This window comes from Thamnophis sirtalis, unplaced genomic scaffold, assembly GCF_051295495.1.
Source record: "Thamnophis sirtalis isolate CommonGarterSnake01/CBP01778 unplaced genomic scaffold, rThaSir2_p1.2 scaffold_5, whole genome shotgun sequence".
Taxonomy (NCBI): Eukaryota; Metazoa; Chordata; class Lepidosauria; order Squamata; family Natricidae; genus Thamnophis; species Thamnophis sirtalis.
The window spans coordinates 102,610,658-102,634,834 of NW_028261385.1; the positions used below are offsets into that span (position 1 = coordinate 102,610,658).

A 24,177-nucleotide genomic window follows, 5' to 3' on the forward strand; every position below is an offset into this window, starting at 1 on the left:
TTCGAAGCTATTGGTCACTCATTTTTGCAGACTGGTGTAGGGTAGGTTTTTTTTTTTTTAAAGCAATTAAATATACTTGTTATCGAGCTATAATAGGTTTGCAATGCTAAAATAAATGTCCTATGCTGAAGGAAGTATATTTATTTAACATAGAAATCCCTTGATCTTTGAATACTGTGAGACTGTGGCTGCTGAATGTTTTTGCATTATATTCAACATTCATTTTGGATAGTTAATAATGGTGATTGCCCCAGGCTTGTTGGCAATGCTTTAATATTTTGGTTTTCTGGAATGGAAATAAGATAACTCGACCATTTGTGTGGTATTTGTTAATGAATTACAAGTAAATACTAAGGGTCTGAGCAATTTATGTAAGTACTATGAACTCATCCTACATTTCATGGTAACCACTATCATCACATAATCTGATTTCAAATCTATTCCAGCAGGCAACAGGATATTCTATAGTATTACCTTTTTGTGGCATGATCTGCTTGCTTAACTACAAAGGAAAATGGGCTAGAGTGGAGGTAAGTAATATAATACTGACAAGCATATCAGAAAAATCTTTTCTAAAAATTGGAGGGTTTATGCTCTAATATCTTCTAAGTGGGTTGCATAACTGAATATTAGTTTAAGAATAAGTGGTGTTTCCTTACTTGTCTATACGTTAAATTATATAGAATAGAATAGAGTAGAATAGAATAGAATCTTTATTGTCAGTTTAAGTATACACTAATCAGCGTACATTAAAATGAAATTTCATTGCATTCAGTTCTCAAAAGATAACTATTACGCATACACACACACATGAAACAAAGAAACATCACAGTCTAGAATTGAACAACAGAAACAGACTGTGAAGTCAGTGTGTGTGGGAGCTCTAAGCTTATAGCGCTTATAAGCAGGATCCTAAATAACACCCCCAGATATTTAATATTATTAACCATCTCCACAGCTGCAGCCTTGATAATAAAGTAGAGTATGACTATACTGGCTCTTTCTAAAATCAACAGTGATCAAAACAAACAAAACAGTTAGTTTTATTAACTATTTCATTCTTCTGGGCCAATTTGAGGTGGAACCAAATTCTGACATCATTGTGAGATGGAACATTGCTTCTTTTCTTGTACTATTAAAGAAACAAATGAATAAAAGTTAGTCCCACCAGTGAAATAGTAAAAGAAAATTCCTATCTTTTGCTCGGGAAGCAATATGGCAAACATATGCTTCTAAACTACAGCTTCCCACCAGAGTTAAAAAAAAGACCAGCATAATTTGGCATCTTAATTAGGAATTATGGGAGTTGCAGTTCAACATGTCTTAAGTGCCACTAGGTTCCAAAATCTAATCTAGGACAATTGTTTGAGTCTCAGAAACGAACATCAAGGAAATTGAAGGAGCAGCACACTGCCCTACAATTCAGATTGCTGTAGTTGTAGGTGGGTTGATAGCTAACAGTAAATGGTTGGCAAGTTCTTCAGTGTCTGACAGCTTAAATGAAGTTCTGGCCGTAAGCATTATTATGATTTATCAAGCTTAGAATGCAACTTATTTTTCTGCATATTAAATAGTCTTATATTTTGATATTACTCCCACCCACCAGATAATAAGTGTACACAGTAGTCGGACTCTTGATGTTCGATTTATGGATACCGGAACAGTGGCATCTGTAAAAGTATTGGAGCTGAGAGAGATTCCCTCAATATTCCTGCGAGAAATCATTGCACTACCACCTCAGGTATGAGAATCTCTCTTTACTAATTCTCAAGAGACCAAAGGTGCTTTTTCAAGAGGCAACGACTTTCTTGTTTTCCTTTGAAGACCTTTTGTTTTTCATCCAAGAAGCTTGTTGAGGAAGGAAGGGTTTATATTCCTTGCAGACCGATGGTCATTTGCATTATTTTAGAGCTGAGATGGCGCAGTGATTAGAATGTATTACTTGCAGCTAATTCTGCTGACTGCCAGCAGTTTGGCAGTTCGAGTCTCATTGGCTCAAGGTTGACTCAGCCTTCCATTCTTCCGACCTTGGTAAAATGAGGAACCAGATTGTTGGAACAATCTGCTGACTCTGTAACAGTGGTGGGTTCCTGATCCCATTGCAACCGGTACCGTCCAACGGGCCCGGCGTCCACCACATGAACGAACACAGTGAGTGCATGCGTACTTACTGTCTGCAACGCCTCCGCGACACTTCAGCTGCTCGGCGGAGTGTCACGCAGGCGCCGTACACTCCGTGCGTGGAAGCCCCGAACAGCTCAAATACAGGTAAGGATGGCGAGCAGGAAGGTGGGCCCTCCGGAGCACCGTACCGGAATGGTACCCAGTGCTCCCGGCAGGCACCAATACACCTGTACCGGTCATAACCCACCACTGCTCTGTAAACTCCTTAGAAAGGGCCTGGAACGCACTGTGAAGCAGTATATAAGTCTAACTGCTATGGCTATTGCTATTTAGAAAGTCATTGAGGCCATTTGGGGGTTTGTCTGTGTCCTCAGGGTCATCTGAGTAGTGCAAATGGATGTGGAGCCTTCTTGGAACATAGTCCTTCCAGGCATTCCAAGTTGATGAAAAGTGAAATGTCTTCAAAGAAAAACAAGAAAGTCCAGTTGGCTGGATGACTGAGAATCTCCATAGATAGTCCTCAGAGTTTCAAGCAGCTTACAAAGAATGAATCTTGCTGTCGTGTGTAACTTTAATGCTATTGCAACTTTATATTATTTAGGCAATAAAATGCTGCTTAGCTGATCTTCCGCTTAATATTAGCATGTGGACCCCAGATGCTGTACTTTGGCTGAGAGATACCGTATTGAACTGTCCAGACTGCAGCATGAAGGTAATTTTCTCTCTCTCCCTCTCTCTCCCTCTCTCTCCCTCCCTCCCTTCCTCTCTCCCTCCCTCTCCCTTAAGATTCAAGGAAGTTATGCTGCACTTGAGCTACTACCGTATTTTTCGGAGTATAAGACGCACCAGAGTTTAAGACACACCAAGATTTTGAAGAGGCAAATTAAAGAAAAAAGTTTTTGCACTCTGCAGACCTCCCCAAAATGGCCCGTTTTTCATGAAAATGGGCCCGTTATTATTTTTTTTAAAAAAGGGCATGAATAGCCTTTAGGAGGCTTGTAGAGTGCTCAGGGGGAGGGGGGCAAAAATGTGCAAAAAATGGCCCAGTTTTTGTGAAAATGGGCCCGGTTTTTTGTCAAAAAAAATGGCATGCATAGCCTTTAGGATGTTTATAGAGTGCTCCTTGGCCTGTTTTTCACACATTTCACCCTCCCCAGCCCCCAGGAGCACGCTGAAAGCCTCCTAAAGGCTATGCACAGCCATTTTGGTGAAGGGGCAGAGTTTCTAGAGGCAGAAAAATGTTGTAGTCAATGTATAAGACGCACCCAGATTTTCAGCCTCTTTTTGAGGGGGAAAAAGGTGCATCTTAATATCTGAAAAATACGGTACTTGTTTGTCAAAGTAAAAGTAGTTAAAAGCTACAGTGTAGTTTTTATTTATTTATTTATTTATTTGCTGCCTATTTTGGCATCAGGCTGCTGTGGTTGGCATAAAACAGGAAAAAGGATAAAAAGTAAACATAATAATAGTAAAGCAATGAAATAATAAAAATAAACAATGAAAATACAATAATAGTTAAATGTTTTTAATATGTAATAAGTATTTTAAGTAGAAATTTATTGTTTTGGTATATATTTCTGTGTCACCACATTTTAGTTATCTAAATATTTTAATATAATATTTTAATCTACTAGACTCTCATTCAGTAGTATAGCTTTATAATTCACAGTTAAGCATTTTTGCAATTACTGCTGTCTTGCATTAGTTAATAGATTTAGATTTTTTAGATTTTAGATTTTATTTAGCATTTATAGGCCGCCCTTTTCCCTGAGGGGACTCAGGGCGGCTTACAATAGTAAGGGAAGGGGAGTGAAAGACAAAATACAGAAAAAAAAAATGTGAGATAACTAAAAAGTACTAAAACACAACATTCACTCAGCATTCGGGAGGGGCAAGAAAATTTATCCCCAGGCCTGACGGGCTAGCCAGATCTTGAGTGCTGTACGGAAGGCCTGGACTGTGGTCAGGGTACAAATCTCCACGGGGAGATTGTTCCATAGCGTCGGAGCAGCAACTGAGAAGGCTCTCCTCCGGGTGGTCGCCAGTCGGCACTGACTGGCGGATGGAATACGGAGGAGGCCCGCTCTATGCGATCTGATGGGACGCAGGGAAGTTATTGGCAGAAGGCGGTCTCTCAGATAGTCAGATCCACTACCATGGAGCGCTTTATGGGTGGTAAGTAAGACCTTGAATTGCACCCGGAGATCTACAGGCAGCCAGCGCAGCTCGCGGAGGATAGGTGTTATGTGGGCGAACCGAGGTGCGCCCACAATCACTCGCGCGGCCGCGTTCTGTACTAGCTGAAGTCTCCGGGTGCTCTTCAAGGGCAGCCCCATGTAGAGCACATTGCAGTATTCCAGCTTAGAGATCACAAGGGCTCGAGTGACTGTCGTGAGAGCCTCCCGATTCAGGTAGGGCCGCAACTGGCGCACCAGGCGAACCTGGGCAAATGCCCCCCTGGTCACAGCTGATAGATGGTGATCAAAACTCAGCTGTGGATCCAGGAGGACTCCCAAGTTGCGGACCCTATCTGAGGGGTATAAGTTTTGTCCCCCCAGCCTGATTGATGGTACGGTGGTCAAATTATTGGGAGGAAAACACAACAGCCACTCGGTCTTGTCTGGGTTGAGCACCAGTTTGTTTGCTCTCATCCAGTCTTTAACCGCTTCCAGACCCTGGTTCATCACGTCCACCGCTTCATTGAGTTGGCACGGGGCGGACAGATACAATTGTGTATCGTCCGCATATTGGTGATACTTTATCCCGTGCCTCCGAATGATCTCGCCCAGCGGTTTCATGTATATGTTAAATAGGAGGGGGGACAAGACCGACCCCTGTGGCACCCCATATGTTAGGGGCCTCGGGGACGATCTCTGCCCACCCACCAACACCGACTGCGACCTGTCCGAGAGGTAGGAGGAGAACCACTGCAAAACAGTGCCGCCCACTCCCACCTCCCGCAGTCGTCGCAGAAGGATACCATGGTCGATGGTATCGAAAGCCGCTGAGAGGTCAAGGAGAACTAGGATGGACGCAAAGCCTCCATCCCTAGCTCTCCAGAGATCATCGGTCAATGCGACCAAAGCGGTTTCTGTGCTGTAACCTGGTCTGAAGCCGGACTGGAAGGGGTCAAGATAGTTTGCTTCCTCCAAGGTACGCTGAAGCTGGAGAGCAACCACTTTCTCAACAACCTTCCCCACAAAGGGAAGGTTGGAGACTGGACGGTAGTTATTAAGAATAGCTGGATCCAAAGACGGTTTCTTCAGAAGGGGTCTCACCACCGCTGCCTTAAGCTCGGTGGGGAAGTGCCCCTCCCGAAGAGATGCAACAACAACCGCTTGGATCCAGCCTCGTGTCACCTCACTGCTGTTGGCAACCAGCCAGGAGGGACACGGGTCCAGTACACAAGTGGAGGTACTCACAGCTCGCATAGCCTTGTCCACATCCCCAGAGGCAACTTCCTGAAACTCAACCCAGAGATGGTTTGCCAAGTCTTTCCCCTGTGAATAAAGTCTGGTACTCCAGTTCATGCTTGTGTTTTTAAATCTTTCCTTCTGGTTCACCTCTCCTTTGTGTCAATTGCTCACCTAACATTTATCCCACTCATCTTTTCCCCATAATTTGTTGCTGATTTGAATCTACATCTCTTCATTGATTGTAACAAAAGATTTGATTTGTCAATCTTTCTCGGTGCTGTGTGCTGCAAACAGTAACTAATATTGCAAGTCATTCAAGAGGGAGGAATTGCATTTCTATTGTTTCTGTTTGTCCTCAGGTTTTAAAATTATTCAGTGCATTTCTTCTCAGTGAAGCAAATCGGAGGGATTTAATATACTGTATGTACTTTCAGGATTCTGCTTTAAAGAGGGGTAGATGTCAGTATAGTTTTGGCTTTTACCTATTAAATAAAGCCTTTCCAGATATATTTAAGAACAGAATATTGATATTATCTCTGATGTAATTTATAGTCTGTAAAACCTTCCTTAGAGACTGGCAAGAGGTGTTCACATTTAAATTCCCTCTTGCATATTGTATCACACTACCAAACATAATCGCCAGAAGGATTGTGAACAATTTATTTATCTTAATGTAAGTAATCTTGTGATTTGGTACAACATCATACTATTCTGTCGGGGGCACACTATCAGAACAGTTCCGAGAATGGATCAAATGGGTTTCTTTATTGCTGATCACCAGTTTACAAGAATCTCTCCTTGGAAATGGGAGATAAAGACTAAGGGACTGACCTCTCTAATCTGGAATGTCTTTTACCCTACCTTCCCTCGGGGCCTCCGCTCCTTCAGCCAAAATGGTTCTATCATAATTTCTTAACAGAAAAACAGAATTGGAAAGGACCTTGGAGGTTTTCTAGTCCAACCTCCTGCTCAAGCAGGAAACATTATACTATTTCAGACAAATGGTTGTCCAATCTCGTCTTTAAAATCTCCAGTATTGGAGCGCCCACAACTTCTGGAGGCAAGTTGTTTTCACTGGTTAATTGTTCAAACTGTCAGGAAATTTCTGCTTAGTTCTAGGTTGCTTCTCTCTTTGATTAGTTTCCATCCATTGTTGCTTGTATTGCCTTCAGGTGCTTTGGAAAATAGGTTGACCCCTTCTTCTTTGTGGCAGATCCTTAGATAATGGAACACAGCTATCATATCACTCCTAGTCCTTCTTGAATTAGTGACTTGGTTTATATGTTTGCTTTGTATTATCTTAATCATTTGTCTTGCTAGCATAATGCTGGTACAAAGAATTAAAGCTCTCTATGCTATTGTTCTAATCAATGCATAATTTTTCATCATTGCAATATTCTCTCTCTCTCAATAAGGTGGTTAAACTGGATAACCAAATTGCACACATCTATCTGTTTACACCGAAGAATTTTCCAGACCCCGATCGCAGTATAAATAGGCAGATCACCAATGCTGACTTGTGGAAGCATCAGAAGGATGTTTTTTTGAGTGTCTCTCTCAGTAATCTCCCTGGAAGAAGGGAAACAGATTTACCGATGCGGTCAACTTTAGGGCCCAAGCAGAGCACCACAGATACAGTTCCTCATATTCTGGAATCCCGCAAGATGGAAAACACTGTGAATATGCCACCAGCCCTGCCACTTGTCCAATCCCAGGAACAGATGGATGTTTTTGTTGCGCTGGCATGCCACCCGGGTTACTTTATCCTCCAGTCCTGGCAAGAGATGCACAAGTTAGAAATGCTGATGGAAGAGATGCTTCTGTATTATAACACAACAGAAGATGGAGCTGTTGCTGTTGAAAAAAACAAAATCTATGCAGCTAAAGTGAAAAACAAGTAAGCAACTTTTATAAGTACCCCAATCCTGTATCTGGGAATTATATTCCGTTAACACGGTTTGAAATGAGGCTAGTTTAATCTCCAATCTATTTATTTCAATGGGACTGAGATTTGGCATAGCTAGATTCAGTTTTCATGTCCTCCAAAATTATTAGAGCAATTTTGATGTCCAAGTCAAAGATTATCTGTTCCAATACTTTCTCACCATCTTCCAAATGGGAGACAATCTTTCTTCCCTTCCTGTTTGCTACAAATATTTACTGTAGTATCAAGGACATTTCCCTTAAATTTGAAGATACAATTTAATTTACAAGATTATATATATTCTTGTGACATTACAGTAGTTTTCTTCCTTTGTGCTTTGTGCTTTATTAACTAGTCTTGGCCTTCTGCTTTCTTGTTTTTTAAGATTCCATAGGTTTTCTAAGAAAGAAAGGAGAATAAATATATATATACACAAAGAGCTGTGTATCTTTTGTGCAAATAGTTTGAGATACCCATAAAGGATAAACATTCCTGAAATGGGAGATTATTATTATTATTTTGTTTTGCTTTTTTTATAAGTGATCTTTTATCTTTCACTCTAAGTAAGAAAAGGGGAGGAAGGTTTTTCTTTTCTTTTTTGCCAAATGGTCCAGGTCAGCAACTCCGAGTTGGGGAGTCACAGAGGACGTTTTGATACACTAATATCTAAGAATTGTATTCTCAGAGGCATCAAGTCCACCCCTTACTTTCTATGAATCTATTTATTCCATTTTAGGTGAGTAGAGTCCTATCCTCTTTTTTTTGCTTGTTTGTTTCTTAGATGGCACAGAGTATTAATAAAAGGATTGTTGGCAAATGGACTGGTGACAGTGTATGAGCTGGACTATGGTAAACATGAGCTGATTGGCATCCAAAATATAAGACCTCTTGTGGATATGTTTAGAGAGCTGCCATTTCAGGCCATAACAGCCCAACTTGCAGGTATGTTGTTCTGATATATTAAAATAGTGATTGCAAAAGTGAGAATGTTGAACAAGACAGACACACATACACACATTTGAGGCCAATGGATTTCATGACCTGACCATTTGCCCCCCCCCAAAAAAATCTTGATCATTGTGTCCTGCTCCTATAAACAATGTTCTAAACTATTTTCCCATTTTTCTGAAAATAATTTTCAGTGGAATCTGCTAGATCTTGCAGCTTTCATTGAAATGGCGAAAGCAACATTGCAGTAACACCTTGCAAGCTCAACCCTTTTCACGTGTACGTGACATTAGGACTGTCATAAGGTTCATCATTCTGATTCATATGCATGCATACATACACATACATGTACATAAACCCTCCCTCACAAGATATATTGCTGTTCTTAAGTACTTTACATAGTTAACAGTGGGCATTTTAATAATGCATTATAATACTGATCTAAAATATACAGTGCAGTATCTCATTATTGATTAATATTATTTCTCCAGTTTCTTGACCAAGTTAATTAACCATAATTGTACACAAGTCAGAATATAAGTTACAGTATTAGGCAGGAAGGCCAGTTTTCTGGAAAGGATGTATTTTCCTTCATGCGCCAAATTAAGGACCTCAAAATCATTTAATGAGCATACGGATTAAAATAGTTCTAAAACTTATTGTGATGATTTATGATTTTGTTTAATTTTATTTTTTGCTGCTTTCCCCTAGGAATAGAATGGCAACAGTGGTCAGAGGAAGCTTCAATAGTCTTCCGAAACCATGTGGAGCAGAAACCTCTAGTGGCCCAGGTGGAAAAGATTATTGAAGGGACTAATCAATGGGATCGCAAAGTAATTGTGTATTTGGTGGACACATCAGTGCCAGAGAAAGATATATGGATTCATGACATTATGAATCAATTGTAATGGAGATTGCAAAGGCGATTTAAAACTTTAAAATACTTATAACTTTAGCAAAATATATAAAAAATATAAATATTAAAAGAACTATCACTTAAATCAGTTTGCTTCTGAATGATTTTGAACTGTTCAGTGTATGTGTATCTATCTATCTATCTATCTATCTATCTATCTATCTATCTATCTATCTATCTATCTATCTATCTATCTACTTCTGTTAACTTCTTAGAACAATCTTTGCTTCAAATTAAAAATTGTCTGAAGTTGGCCTTGTAGTTAGAAATAGACTTTTCCCAATCTTAAATAAGTTAAACTTTTATTTACTGTAGCTGGTGCAATTCAGTTAGATTGCATTGGTTGAAAACCAGATTATTAATCATAATCCATTCTGTTGGTAGATTTTTCTACAAGTGTATCTTGAATTATAGTATGTGTCACTAAACCTAGGCATGCCACAAATATACTTGACTGCTAATGTGATTATGGGCATGTCAATGCATCATATGTTTTCTTGCACTATTTATTATTTAAATGCAGACCAAAAGTGTGTGTGTGTATAGCAGCCTGTATAGCATATATATCCATAACTTTCATTACTTTTGCATGTGATAGTTCTATTCTTAAAAATACAATTTACCCGTATACATATTCACATGCAATACACACACACACACACACACGTTTTTACACGATACACTGATTCTGTAATATCTGTTAGTACTCATATGCTAATTAAAGAATCCTGTATCATAACTGCATCATATGTAGAATTCAATAGGCTAGGCATAGAATTCAATTGAACATGAGCCCTTGCTTTGAGATCCAATATACAAACTTTTTTGACATGTTTTTTTTAAAAATAATTTGTGCCTTTAACCCATTAAATAGAAAATGAAGTTCTTGCAGCTATTACTGGGTTTGTATACTGGGCTACTGAAACCTCCATGCTAGCCAGTACTAGCCCATTCTAGGTACAGGTGCATATTTATTAATATTTTTGTATTGTTCTTTTATTGCATTTCCAAAATCATTTACAAATAATGTTCCACGGTTATGAGACTGTAAAGCACAAAACCCGTGAGATCCTTTTTTTAGGGTTGAAATCCATCCTGTTTGGGGGTATGTTAACACAAAAGGGTAGGATGACATTAGCTTTCAAGTAATGCTCAGACACATTTTGAGGACAGTTCCTATTAGGGAGATACTTTCTTCTTTACAAGGCTGCTGTTAAAATCATTGGGTGAGCATCTGAGGTTAGATTGCCATATGATGGAATTTTGCTTCAAAGCATCAAGGCAAGTCCAGCAGTCAGTCTGATATAGCAATTAAGGCATCAGGCTACAAATTGGGAAACACTAAATTCTTATTTTGGCCCAAAGCAAGCTGAGTGAGTTTGGGCCAGTCCCCCTCTCACAAGGCTAGGAAGCAGACAATGAATGACAAGATTTACCTGGGCAGTCAAGAGGGATTAAAAATGATTCAAAGGCACACACAGCTGAAGTCTATAGAAACTATTAAAATGTAATCTTAGGCAATTTTAATTTTCTCACTAATAATTTATAGTGCTTTCTAGTATCATCCAACCATTGCACCTACAACTGTCACCTGGGCAGCCTTTACAATGGATGCACAGCACCATCACCTTGTTAAATGCCATTCCCCACTGCTGACCAACTTTTACATGACTTAAGTAGAAAATTATAGTAACATTAAATATGCTGCTTCTAACCTGTTGCAAGATAACAGCTGATAAAGCCTATCAGATTTTGCACACTTCAAGTTTATATTTAATTGGTCTAGGAATAAAGGAGAAAAAAATACCACTTTACCACTATTAACTGCACAATTTAATCTGGTTCAAATTAAGGCAGTGTGAAAACATGGCAAGGGAAAAAAAACTTTACACAAATTTGTCAGTGGGGGAAGGCCCCAGTTGGGGGGGGGGAACCCCGTATTTTTACTCCCAGTAAAGAAGTGTGTGCCAAATAATACGGCTTAACACCACGAATAATTCATTTTATTTCAAAAATCCCAGGAGCAGCTAAGGAATCCTTACTATTTAATTTAGAATTTAAATGACCGCCCTTTTATTGTCACCAGCCCTCACAGATTACAATCTTGAGAGCATAGGATCTGGGCCCATAATGTGCTGATGGGAAGTGCATGTTTTTAAAGGAGGGCAAGAATGGCGCTGGATGAAATACGCGAAAGTGGTTTCATTCCTGGTCGCCCAGCAGGCTAGGACCCCAATCTATTTACGGCCACGCAGGGACCGCCTGGTACAGTATATTTTGGCCGCCCGTTCTGGAATCGCTCTTCTAATCACAGCGACTCTTGGCTGTCGTCTCTCCTCCGCACGCACGACGCGGATGCTTAGAGCGCCGGCAACGAAGAGCCCCCTCAGCCAAGGCTGCAGACGAAGCCTGGGACGGGGGGCGGGGGTGTCAGCCTCCCGTCCGCAGTCCTCAGCCCCATGAGTGACAGTGGCACTGGGAGGGGAAAGGAATCCCCCCACCCCGCCGTCTGCTTTCTGCGCAACGTTAAGAGCTCCTCTGCGGGGGACGCGTCTCGCAACCGCCGGCGTGCGCCCTCTTCCACAAAGCCCACCGCCTGCAGCGGCAACAGGTATATATAAGCGGTCGAGCGGGCAGGGTTGAGGGTGCCCAAGCTTTGGTGCCCCTCGAATTGGGACCCCACTTCTCAGTATCTCAAGGAGCCCCGGCGTCAGCCGCTCAAGCCATATGTGGCCAAAGCGTTCCTCTGCCACCAAATGGGGACCGGCGTAGGCGCGTCGCCTATAAATAGCCGCTGCTTCTGCTCTCGCTGCTGTTTGGGTTTGTTTGTTTGTTTGTTTGTTTTGTTGGGGTGAAACTGGGAAGGACAGAGCGAGGGGGGGGCATGGCAAAAAGGAGATTCTATTTCCCCCTGACAGAACGGGAAGTTTCTATTCTCACAGGTTGCAGAGGGGGGGGGGGGGATGGAAGCAGTGGCCTCTCTGCCTCATAGCCCTGGCGGGGAGGGTGGGTGCCCATGGAGGTGGCTGCAGCCTAGAAAAGTGTCTGTTAGGTTGTTGCCTGGAAATAAAGCTGGTGAAATGTCCTCCCCCCCACCCCCCAAGGGTTGTAATGGTGGGGAAGGGGGAGAAGGAGAGAAAGCTTTGCTTGTTGTAAAGCTCAGGGCACCTGCTGTTTAAAAGGACAAGGCACCAGCAGGAAGGTTGCCAAGATTTGGGGTCCTTCAGCTGATACTGCACAACACAAGCAAAGGGAATGCTTCTAACAGGTGATCTACCTCTAACGATATATTTAGCTAACACAGGTAGTTCTCAACTTTCAACCACAATTAAGCCCAAAATTTATATTGCTAAGTGAGACATTTGTTAAGTGAGTGTTGCCCCATTTACGAACTTTTTTGTCACATTTACTAAGTGAATCACCGCAGTGGTTAAGTTAGTAACACAGTTGTTAAGTGAATCTGGCTTCCCCGTTGACTGTGCCAGTCAGAAAGTTGCAAAAGGGGATCACATGATTCCAGGAGATTGCAGTAAGTCATAAATATAAGTCAGTTGCAAAGCATCTGAATTTTGATCCTCTGACCATGAGGATACTACAATGGTCATAAGTGTGAAAAACGGTCATAAATCACTTGTCAGTGCCATTGTAACTTCAAACGGTCACTAAGTTAACTCTTGTAAGTTGACTACCTGTAGTATCTCACCCACATATAGAATGGACATTGACTTGATTAGGCTAGTCATTGCATCTCACCATAACTAGGTAGGTAGTCCTTGACTTATAATACAATTGAGCCCAAAATTTCTATTGCTAAGTGAGACAGTTGTTAAGTGAGTTTTGCCCCATTTTACAGCCTTTCTTGTCAAAATTGTTAAATGAATCACTGTGGTTGTTTAGTAACATGATTGTTAAGTGGCTTCCCCACTGACTTTGCTGTTCAGAAAGTCACAAAAGGCGATCACATGACCCCAGGACATTGCAACTATCATAAATATGAGACGGTTGCCAAGCACTCAAATTTTGATCATGTGATTGTGAGGATGCTGCAACGGTCATTAAGCGTGAAAAATGATCATAAGTCACTCTTTTTGGTCCCTTTATAAATTTGAACAATTGCTAAATGATGATTGTAAGTCGAGGATTACCTGTATGTCAGAATGTGATGGGTGGGTGGGATTTAAAGGTATAAGTAATCTGTTGCTGACTGGGGAATTCTGCATATAGAGGTCTTCCCAAATTTGAAAAACAATGTTGTATACCATATTGAGCTGTTCGGAGGAAAGGCAGAATATGAATTATAACGAATACAGAAACCAATAATAGCAACTATGAATACTTTGAAAAACAAACTCAGAACTTCTGGTGCATCCTAGATAATACATACTACACTAACTTTTAGTGACCGTTTCTTATCAGCTGCTTTCAACTAAAACTAGGGCTAAAAATGTTAAGGAATTACGCCCTGTGAGTCACCGGGGCGGAGAACACATTTGGGCCTCCAAATGTTATCTTGACTCTCCTTATTGAGTCTGCTTTGAAGAATAAGATAATGATTGTGCATATCTATATTATAAGTGAGCGGGAGAAGTATTGTTTGATGAAAGGCATTCCTTTTTATTCTTTACCCAGGACTATAATGTTGTTTTTTCTGGGATTGTCACTTACTGTATTATATAAAATAGAACAGGGCAAAATTAAAGGTAGCTTTCCTGTTTGCCCTGTTCTATTTTACATAATACAGTAAGTGACAATCCCAGAAACTGAGTCATAAAATGTGACTTGTGGATGGTTGCCATGCTGCAAGACGGAATGTTGCAAGAGGAAACCTGCTGGCAAGCTTAAGTAATCGGATTTATAAGACCTGTTCTTGCACATTTACAGCAACTTTGGTTCCCTTTTATGTTTTTTCAGCTCCAGCTTGATTAGTGAAAAGTAGCATTTTTTTAAAACAATAGATTAGATTGTTGCTAAAACAAAGGCTCAAAAAAAAACCCGATGGTTCTAGCAAATGTTCCGTATACATGACTAAACATATTATTATAAGTAAGTCTGTAAGTAGGAGATAGGAAATATTCATCTATTGAATTGTTGTGTATCAGGCTGCTGTTAACAATGCAGGAATAGCTTTTCTTTTTTAAGGTAATAACTTATCCATGGGATGCAGCTTGGGCCTTAAAATAAAGGAAGAAGAACGTTAAATCTTTTGTGAATTTAGGATGATATATATTGTATTGTATTTCAACTACCATATGAAAATCATTTTTTTTTACTAACGGTTCTGTGCGCATGGCTTGGTGGGCGTGGTGTTGTTTTGTGGGCATGGCTTGGTGGGAGTGGCAGGGGAAGGATACTGCAAAATCTCCATTCCCACCCCACTCTGGGACCAGCCAGAAGCGGCATTTGCCGATTCTCCGATCTACTCAACATTTCCACTACCACTTTTCTGAACTACTGAAAATTTCCGTTACCGGTTCTTCGAACTACTCAAAATTTCTGCTACCGGTTCTCCAGAACCTGCTGAATTTCACCTCTGTATGAAGGAGGTTTTCTCTAGACAGAAGAGGAATAGGAATATTTTCAATTTCTCCTGTGTGCTGCTTGGGGAATCCAAGCATGGGTTAACTTTGTCCATTAGCCTAGAGACTGAGTTATGCAAATGTTGACCACGCCTCCTCTGACTGGATGGGTCAGTTTTTTAACTCAGTCCAGCCAGAAGAGATGTATATCAATTTTCTCCAGACTAATTGACAAAATTCTACCTATTTTTGGATTCAACAAGTTATTGGAGGCACTTTAAGGAAGTTTTTGCAGGACTAAAAGGAAGAGGCAGCAGTTCGCTGCCTACCCAGACCTTCTGGAGCTCTTACAGCGCCCGGGCAGGTATTCGCAGGCTCGTGGGGGCTATTGCAATTGGAGCTCAGTGGCCGTTGTTGCCAGCGTGAGTTCACTTCGCTGTCGCTTGCTGTCCTTGCCGTTCGCTGGGCTGTTTCTCCATCCGCGCTGCCTGCCTTGGAATTGAGTTGCCTTGCGAGGCATGCTGTTTTCCGGCAAATTGACCGCCCGCTGTTCGTTCTTGGAGAACGCGAGCCCCGCTGAAGGCATCCGCAGAGCAGAGAGCCTGGGCGAGGCATTGTTGGCTGCTGCCTAATTCAAATTTTGCGCCTCGGTTGCTGTCGACATTTTGGGACCGTTTGTTCACACGCGCTTGCAGGCAGCCAAAAGAAGGCGTCGCGAGTCTTCGTGCCCAAAGGGAGCGACTGCACCATTGGTCCTCCCACTTCCCTCTCTTCGGCTTGGCTGTTTTAGTGAGAGGATCGTTTTACACAGCTCCTGCTTGCCAGGCGGCCCGCTTCTGTTGCTAGTAAAACTTCTGCTTCAGTGCGGTTGAGTTTTTTCACTATCTACTATAGAATGGCTGACCAATCCACCTCAGGAGGTATTGTAGAGCCCTCTACCCAACATGCCCAACATTCTGCCTAGGCGGGGGTTAGCTCGAGGCCCGGCAGGGCCGCTTCCAGAGCCCGCAGCCAAAGGCCCAAGACAGCGACTAAGGCTGCTGGGAAGGGTAGCAATCCCCCCCCCCATATTATTGTCTCAGCGTGCTTCACCAGCTCCAGTACCGCAGCTGGTCTCCGGATCGTCCCCTGCCCCAAGTTTCTGATTCTGGGGAGGCGGGGTTGGAGGCCCAGTTTCCTCCGGTAATTGGGCAGCCTATAAATCCATTAAATACAAATACAAAATACAATACAATTTCGGAGGCCCCTGCGGTCTCGCCTATGCAATGCCACGTGCTGGGCCTTCTGCCACCTTTACACCTACTGCTGCAGGCAGTACCAGCTGATTTCTGCAGCGATCTCCAGGGGGGTGGATGCTGAACTGCATCGTAGAAATCAGGCTCCTGGGGTTACCAGTGCCCAGTGTGGGCCTATTCCCCAGGCCCCACAAGTGGATCTTCTGGATCTCCAGGAAGCCCTTCCTTACCTCTCCCCTCAACCTATAGTGAGGATTCGGCCTTGGTGGAGGAAGGGGAGGTGATAGATAGGGATTTCTCTGATGATGGTCTGATTTTCGATCAACGTAACTCCTCTGGGTTATTTCGTCTCACACTGTTTAAGTCCTTATTATATAAAGCTAAGGCCACTACCCACATGGGTGAGACGGCCTCTAAGGATAGCACTGCTGTAGGCCTGGATGCAACTGAGCACCTCTTTGCTGAGCAGGTCTCACTGCAGGAGGTTATTCCTTCTCCCAAACTTTTTCTAGACCTTGTTCAAAAGCAATGGGACCAACTGACTGTGGTTGCTCCACCCAGCAATGGGGACAGGAAATTGTACACTTCCACTCCTGACCTGGAGGGCATCCTGCAATTCCCAACTGTGGATCTGCCCATGGTGGCTCTGGCTTCCCCAGCCCTAATCCCATCAGAAATTTCTGAAGGCCTGAAGGCTGAGGACTGTAAGGCCGAAACAGTCATTCGTAAGACCCATCAGGCTGGGCCCTGGGCCCTACGCGCTGCCACTGCAGCGTCCTTCTTTAATAGAACCTCCGTGCTCTGGCTCAAGCAGTTGCAGGATAGACTGGCCCCTGAAGACGTGCGTCTTCACCAAGATGTTACCAAGATCATGGCAGCCCTGGAATTCTTGGCAGACACCACTCTTAATGCTGCAAAATTTGCTTCCCGGGCTGTGGTATCAAATGTGGCATCCCGGCGTCTACTGTGGCTTCGCCATTGGCAGGCCGATGTTAAATCTAAGTGGCGCCTGGCTTCCACGCCCTTCAAGGGCGGGGCATTATTTGGTTCTGTACTTGACCCAATTCTCATAGAGACGAGGGATAAATGCAAGGTTCTCCCCTCCACTGGGGGCGTGCCAATAGGAGACAGCAACCTTACAACAGGCGCCAGCCATTTTGGGGTGGTGGTTCTGGGTTCACCACTGCCCCCTATGTTCCCCACTACAACAGGGCCTTTACCCAGCCATAGGACCGCGATCAGGACCGCACGGGGGCCAGGGATAGGGGTCGCCAGCAGAACCAGGCGCAATCCCACAACAGGAGGCCATTTTGTGGGGCTGGCAACCAGTCCTTTTGGAGGTACTGGTGACTCCCAGGGGGAAGAACCCATGGGCGGGTGTCTCCTGGCCTTCGCTCATCAGTGGGCGGAGACCACGTCCGATGCCTGGGCCCTTCAGGTGGTGAGGCTGGGCCTCACCCTAGAGTTTCTCTCCATCCCTTTGAGGCGGTTCATCAAGTGTCCTATGCCCAGGTGTTCGATGAAACAGCGTCTCATGGACGCCAAAATACAACATCTCATCTCTTTCAACACCATAGAGCAGGTTCCAAAGGGTCAGGAAGGGCTAGGATTTTATTCAATCTTGTTCCTAGTGTCCAAAAAATCAGGGGGATGGCGGGCCATTCTAGATTTGAAAAGACTCAACTTGTACATCAAGTATCAGAAGTTCAAGATGCAATCCCTAAAAAGCATCTTGGCATCCATCCGCCAGGGCGTCATGATGACATCAGTCGACATCAAGGAGGCGTATCTCCACGTGCCCATCCACCCACCACATAGGAGATTTCTGCGCTTTCACTTCGCGGGCCGTCATTTTCAATACCGGGCTTTGCCCTTCGGCTTGTCATCGGCCCCTCGAACCTTTACCAAACTCTTGGTGATGGTGGCAGCGTTGCTTCGTTCGGTCCTGGTGAGAGTGAACTGTTACCTAGACAACATCTTGGTCCTGTTGCCATCTCGGGACCAGACCCTATGGGATCTACAGGTAACAATGGACTCACTGCGGAGACACGGGTTCGTCCTGAACCTCCCCAAGAGTCATCTGCAGCCGACCACATCGTTGCTCCACCTGGGGACCATCATCAATTCCATCACTTGCGAGGTCTCCCTGTCCCTGGAAAGGCGACAGAGCATCCAACGCCTGGCGGCCCAGGTATTATTTTTGAGACTATTATCTTTGGCTATGCTTTTGCAACTACTTGGGAAAATGATTTCCTCCATCAACATCATTCCCTGGGGCAGGTTCAATGCACGTCCACTGCAATGGTTCCTGCTTCCCTTTCAGAGGGCCCACACCAGCCACTCCCAGCTCAAGGTTCGGCTCCCACCCAAACCTCTCAGCTCCCTTCGGTGGTGGACGTCCTCCAAGCTCCTCAAAGGGTGCCTGTTCAAGGAACCAGACTGCATCTAAGTTACGATGGATGCCAGCCTATTCGGGTGGGGGGCCCATGCCCTGGACCAAGTTGCACAGGGCCGCTGATCGAGTCAAGAACTAAACAGCATCAATTGGTTGGAGCTCCAGGCCATCCAGCTAGCCCTCCGAGAGTTCCAGGACATTGTATCTCACAATCACATATTGGTCTTGACCAACAATGTGGCCTCCAAGGCTCATGTCAACTTTGATTTACAACACTTCATTTAGTGACTGTTCAAAGTTACAATGGCACTGAAAAAGTGACTTATGACCATTTTGCACACTTATGACCATTGCAGCATCCCCATGATTATATGATTTACATTTGGATACTTGACAACTGGTTCATATGTATGATGGTTGCTGTATCCCAAAGTCATGTAATCATCTTTCGCAAACTTCTGACAAGCAAAATCAATGGGAAAGCCAGATTCACTTAACAACCGTGTTACTGCACTGAGTCACTTAATAAATATGACAAGAAAAGTTTTATAATGGGGCAAAATGCACTTAACAAATTTCTCACTTAGCAATATAAATTCTGGGCTCAATTCTGGTCATAAATTGAGGACTACCTATATATCCAATTCTGAGAGTGGGGCAGATAAAGAGGGTCCTTAGAGAGGGACACATAAAGAAATATGAAATATAAACAAACAAATAAGTTCCTTTTCCAGTGCAGGAGTTTTGCAACTATAGCATCCCTGATTGATGGTTAGCTTTCCTCCACTTGAATACTGCCAGCAAAGAAGGCCACATCAACCAGTTCCCACTTGAGTATTAATAAACATTAGACAATTTAAGATTTATAATCTGCCTTCCTAATTACGGTTCTCATATGCTCTATTTGGAATATTTGATTAGATGGGACAGTCAATTTTGTTCTTCAGTTTTGTTTGTATAAGCACGGTATCTGTAGGAGCTTGCAGGTTTTGTCTTTTTGTCCTTCTTCCCTCTTGAGCTCTTCAATCTCCTACTTCTCTTTTTTTGGGTTGTGCTAACCCTTTAATCTTTAATCTTTAGTCATAATTGCCAAAATGTGTTGTAGAACTTCCTGTACAATATAGTATCAGGTAAAAAATACACAAGACCTGCAGCGGAATTCCTAAAATTGGACTAACATTTATATTTAACAAGATACTAAGTTTGCTATTGCCAATTGTCAAGCCAAAAAGATCGGATATATGTTCTATGTAAGAAATCACATATTTTAATTCATTGATGCATTCGAAGAACTGCATTCCACAGCTAAATGTTTTGCCTTTTTGGTGACTTCAGGACAGTTTTTGATACCTGGGGACTCCATGGAAAAGACCCTGCAGTTTTTTTTCGGCACAGTTTCAGAAGTGGTTTGCCATTGCCTGCTTCCTAGGTTTGAGAGAGTGTGACTAGCCTAAAGTCATCCAGCTGGATTTGTGTCAAAGCTAGAACTCACAATCTGGTTTTTATTCTGATTCCTTTACAATTATACCAAACTGAACTATCCTTAAGGATATCATATTTCCCCTGGAAACAGGTAGTCCTCATTCAACATGCACTTATTCAGAGACAAAAGTTACAATGGCAGTAAAGGTGAGGTATTTTTGGTGGGTTCTCATAGTTGCAGCTGTCACACCATCCCCATAATCATGTAAACTGCCAATTGTGACCTTTGATGGGGAAGCCAACAGGAGGTCACAAATGTCAATCATGTGACTGCAGGATGCTGATTGTAGGGGATTCCCTTAACAACTGCAACTGGGATAGCCAGAACTGCAGCATAAATCAGTTACAGTCACATGATACCTCATCTTATGGTCAATTAGTGACTAAGGTCCCTATCCCAATTACTGTTGGTGAGGACTACCTATACAGAAAACAGATTGCAGCAAAGGATTATTTTTTTTCTGCATCTGGTTAAGGCTTTCATGGCCTGTATCAGTTGGGCAGTGCCAATCTGTATAGTGCTGATCTTCAGGATTTAGTGACCACAGTCAAGACAATATATTTCCTGATGTTTCACCCGGTTGGCATCTTCAGATGTAAGATGGTCTGCTAAAGCAGCGGTTCTCAACCTTTTCGACTTTGTGGACCAGTGGGGGAGGGAGGGGATGATTCTGTGTGAGCGGTGGGCATGTAAGCGCAGCTCCATTTGCACAAGTTGCGTGCATGCGTACCAGCCATTCACACAAATGGAGCTTCGTTTCCCTGCTGCTCACGCAGGTGGAGCTACACACAAGCTTGTCCACTGCTTCCGCGGCCTGGTTCCGAATGGCCCATGGCCTGGTAGTGGATCACGGCCCAGGGGTTTGTTTGTGCTAAAACAAACCACAGGCAACTGAGCAGGGAATACAGGGATTGACTGGACTTCTGTCAAGTGACCTGACTTTTAATTGATCTTTAGCCAAGCAGGTGTCCAATTGGTGCAGTGAGCTTGAGTCTCTGATTGGTTCATTGTGACCAATCCGGATCAGTAATTTTTGGAATGCTGATTGCTCATTGGTTCTTTTTTGGTATGGGGCTATGGTTTTCTGTATCTCTGTGCTGCCATCTAGTGATTATGATCAACCTGATTTCTTATTATGATAATTCTACCACCATGCAACCCAAGTTTTAATATTTTTTAAATTTTTTAATCATCCAGGTCCTGTATTTTGGGAAGAAGAGACTTAAAATCCAGAAAAGATCAAAAAAGCTAATTCTCCAAAATGTCATATAGACAAGGTTTAGAGAAATACCGAGATCTAGATGAAGATCAGATCCTTGGAGCACTGACAGAAGATGAAATTAAGATGCTAGAAGATGAGCTACTGGAACTTGATCCAGATGTAAGTGCTTTAAAGAATAGTGTTTTTAAAGCAGCATTTGGGGTTTTTGTAGTGATAATAATTAAATATAACTTCCAATTTTCAGTTGCAGATAGTGAGAGCGAAGAGTAAAGCAAAGAAATACAGGTAGTAATGATGTGTATATTACAGATAGTCCTTGGTTAACAGCCACTCATTCAGTAACCATGCACTGATCTGAGTGATGTTTAGGATCAGTCCTTGAAGTTCCAGCTACCCCAGCACCCACATGGTCATGTGATTACCATCCAGGTACTTAGAAACCAGCTTACACTTATGATGGTTGCAGCATCCTGTGGCCCTGATTGCCATTTGTGACCCTCCCTGCTGGCATAAGCAAAACTGACAGGGAAGGTTGAAAGTCACTCCTGTAAGTTGCTCCCACTCTGACTCCCTTTTCTCCTTTTTCTCCTATGGAATATGAGATCCTGAGGAATCTCATTTTCCGTAGTGCAGGCAGCTGCCTGGAGCACTCCACTTCACCCTCACTCTATAGTCGCACCAAGCTGCAGCATCCCTTTGCCCAGCTGCACTAATACTACAGCAGCCACCTGCATGCCTTCCCACACTCCACAGCAGCCACATATCAGCTATGTTTATGCCACAGCAGAACATTTGTGGAGAACAAAGAGAGGTGAATCTAATTCAGCATGAGCTAGAGCCAATATTAAGGACTACCACGTGGCAAGAAATATGTCAAAGTATCATTCCTTTTTTGCCCTTATTGCATTTGCAGATAGCCAAGTGGTCAAGTGGTCCTATTCCTTCTGGGGAAGTATGGCTGGAGACTCACTTACAAGGCCACTGTAAGGAATATGCTAGGCAGCTAATGGATAAAGTCATTCAGATCCATTCCAAGCTGGATCAACCTTGATGCAGGTCCATGGAGTTTACTGAAGTTTACTTTTGCTTGATTATCTTGGCTGACTTGGGGCCCTATTGGTCAGTGCTGTGAGCTTGGCCATCTCCGTATTAGATCCTGGTTAGCCAAGGCTTCTCAAAGGATATGTGGTTGGGTCTGGGCAGTGAGAGAGTTTAAAGAATGGTGGTCTGTTTCTTCCTGAAGTTGTCATCAGTAGACCCAATGTTACAGCTTCAGAGAGTGTTGGAGAAAGCAGGTTATCTATTCCCCTTTTAGTCGGGTTTCAGGCCCATGTATGGAACCAAAAGAGCATTGAGTGCACTTGGGAATGACCATTGAAGGGAGCAGGATGGTGGTAATGCACCTGTTCTTATTTTAGTGATATTGAAAGCCATCTGTTCCTGGCTTTCGGTATAACAGATTACGATATCCTTCTGGACTGGTTCTAAAGGTTAGGAATTAGGGGTACAATTTTGTACTGATTTTCTTCCCGCTTCTTTCTAAGTTGCAGTCACTGTTCAGCCTGTGTCTTATTTTTGTGGGTATCCCCAGGGCTCACCAATCTCTCCACTCTCTTTAACATTCTAGATGAAACCACTGTTGAGGTCATTCAGTGACACAGGTTGAGGTGTCATCAATATACTCAGTATTATATCTCCAGACCAACCAAGTGATTTTGTGGAAGTTCTGTTTTAGTGTCTGGAGACTCTGGGGAAGAATAGGCTTATGCTCAATCCTAACAAAACTGAAGATTTTAAGGTCTCCTGGACTGATGGTTTCCAATCTTTAATTCTGGAGGGGGGGAGTTGTACTTCCCCAAACACAAACAGTGAGGAGTCTTCCTAAATTCACAGCTGCTGTTTTGAGAATTAGGCAGCAAGGGAGGCTTATTCACAACTTTGTGTTGTGTGCCAATTATGCCCCTTCTTGGATCAACAGATGCTGCCCATGATCACTCATGCTTAGTCATCTTTTGAGCAGATTAATATGTTCTTCATGGGGCTTCAAGGCACCACATACATTGTTTAAATTAATAAATGGGATTCTTCTTGAAGAATATCCGGAAGCTGCAATTGATCCAAAATTTTCAGTTTCCCAGTTATGCCCTGATGCTTTAACCACTATACCAAAATAGCTCTAAAATTGTAAACTACCTAGAATTGTGGTAGTGAATCTATGGCAGGTGTGCCAGAAACGGCATGCAGAGCCATTCCGCGCAGGATGCACAGCCTCTCTGGCTCCTCTTCCGTGTTCCTGTGCACACACATGCCAGTCAGCTGGCTTTTGCAGGCACAGGAGCGCCAAAACCTGTAAGACCAGTGTTCACTTCTGTTCTGGGTTTTGGTGCTGCTGTGTGTGCAAAGGCCAGTGAGGCCATGCAGTCCAGGTGGGATGGTTTTACGTGCAATTTCCGGCACCCAGGTCAGCAAGGGGTGACGTAAAAGGTTAGTCATCACTGACCTAAAATCATGTAAAAATGAGATGAGTATCTATATAAATAAATAAATTCAAGGTGCTGGTGGTTTTCTATAAAGCCCTTCATGCCATGGGCATGGGTGCCAGCCTCACGAGGTACAACTGTTAGCTTTGTAGGGTAGTTCAGACAGATGTACCACCAGAAATCTTTATTATAAGGCTACATTAAAAAAATCTTACAAGACTGAGAGTACTTTTTCCATTCTTCACTTTTACTCACCTGATAACTAGGTAAGGGTGACTAGGTTCCTTCAGAGATGCTTTCACCATTCTCCTCCTCAAACTTTCATTTGTCAAACTGCTATTTAGGCTGCAAGTTTTTCTTTAGTCTCCCAAGGTCATTTCCACAAGATCAGACTAGAAAATCAATTCCACGGGAACTATAGAATTGTTCTTTATTGGGGTAGGCTATAGTAATGAAATCTTGCAAGTCTGACTGCTTTTTCTCCCCTTTCCCTAAATGTCATCATCCTGAGTTTCTGT

The 24,177-nt window shown here is 43.0% G+C and overlaps 2 protein-coding genes across 7 annotated transcripts in view; both read left to right on the forward strand.

Annotated features, from left to right (window-relative positions):
- TDRD7 (tudor domain containing 7) overlaps window positions 1-9,413 on the forward strand; it is a 46,597-nt gene extending 37,184 nt beyond the window's left edge. For 3 of the 4 annotated variants that reach the window (XM_087716331.1, XM_087716330.1, XM_087716332.1), the window contains exons 12-17: window positions 447-530; window positions 1,607-1,741; window positions 2,726-2,836; window positions 6,956-7,437; window positions 8,246-8,406; window positions 9,124-9,413. In XM_087716331.1, the coding sequence (XP_087572457.1) occupies window positions 447-530; window positions 1,607-1,741; window positions 2,726-2,836; window positions 6,956-7,437; window positions 8,246-8,406; window positions 9,124-9,320 (1,170 nt within the window). In that variant the 3' untranslated portion in view covers window positions 9,321-9,413. The remainder of the gene's footprint in view (window positions 1-446; window positions 531-1,606; window positions 1,742-2,725; window positions 2,837-6,955; window positions 7,438-8,245; window positions 8,407-9,123) is intronic. The other variant, XM_087716333.1, reaches the window with a different exon arrangement.
- A 2,251-nt stretch (window positions 9,414-11,664) lies between these two features.
- TMOD1 (tropomodulin 1) overlaps window positions 11,665-24,177 on the forward strand; it is a 38,081-nt gene continuing 25,568 nt past the window's right edge. Inside the window, exons 1-2 of one of the 3 annotated variants that reach the window (XM_087716337.1) lie at window positions 11,665-11,939; window positions 21,155-21,338. In XM_087716337.1, the coding sequence (XP_087572463.1) occupies window positions 21,219-21,338 (120 nt within the window). In that variant the 5' untranslated portion in view covers window positions 11,665-11,939; window positions 21,155-21,218. The remainder of the gene's footprint in view (window positions 11,940-21,154; window positions 21,339-24,177) is intronic. The other 2 variants (XM_087716338.1, XM_087716336.1) reach the window with 2 other exon arrangements.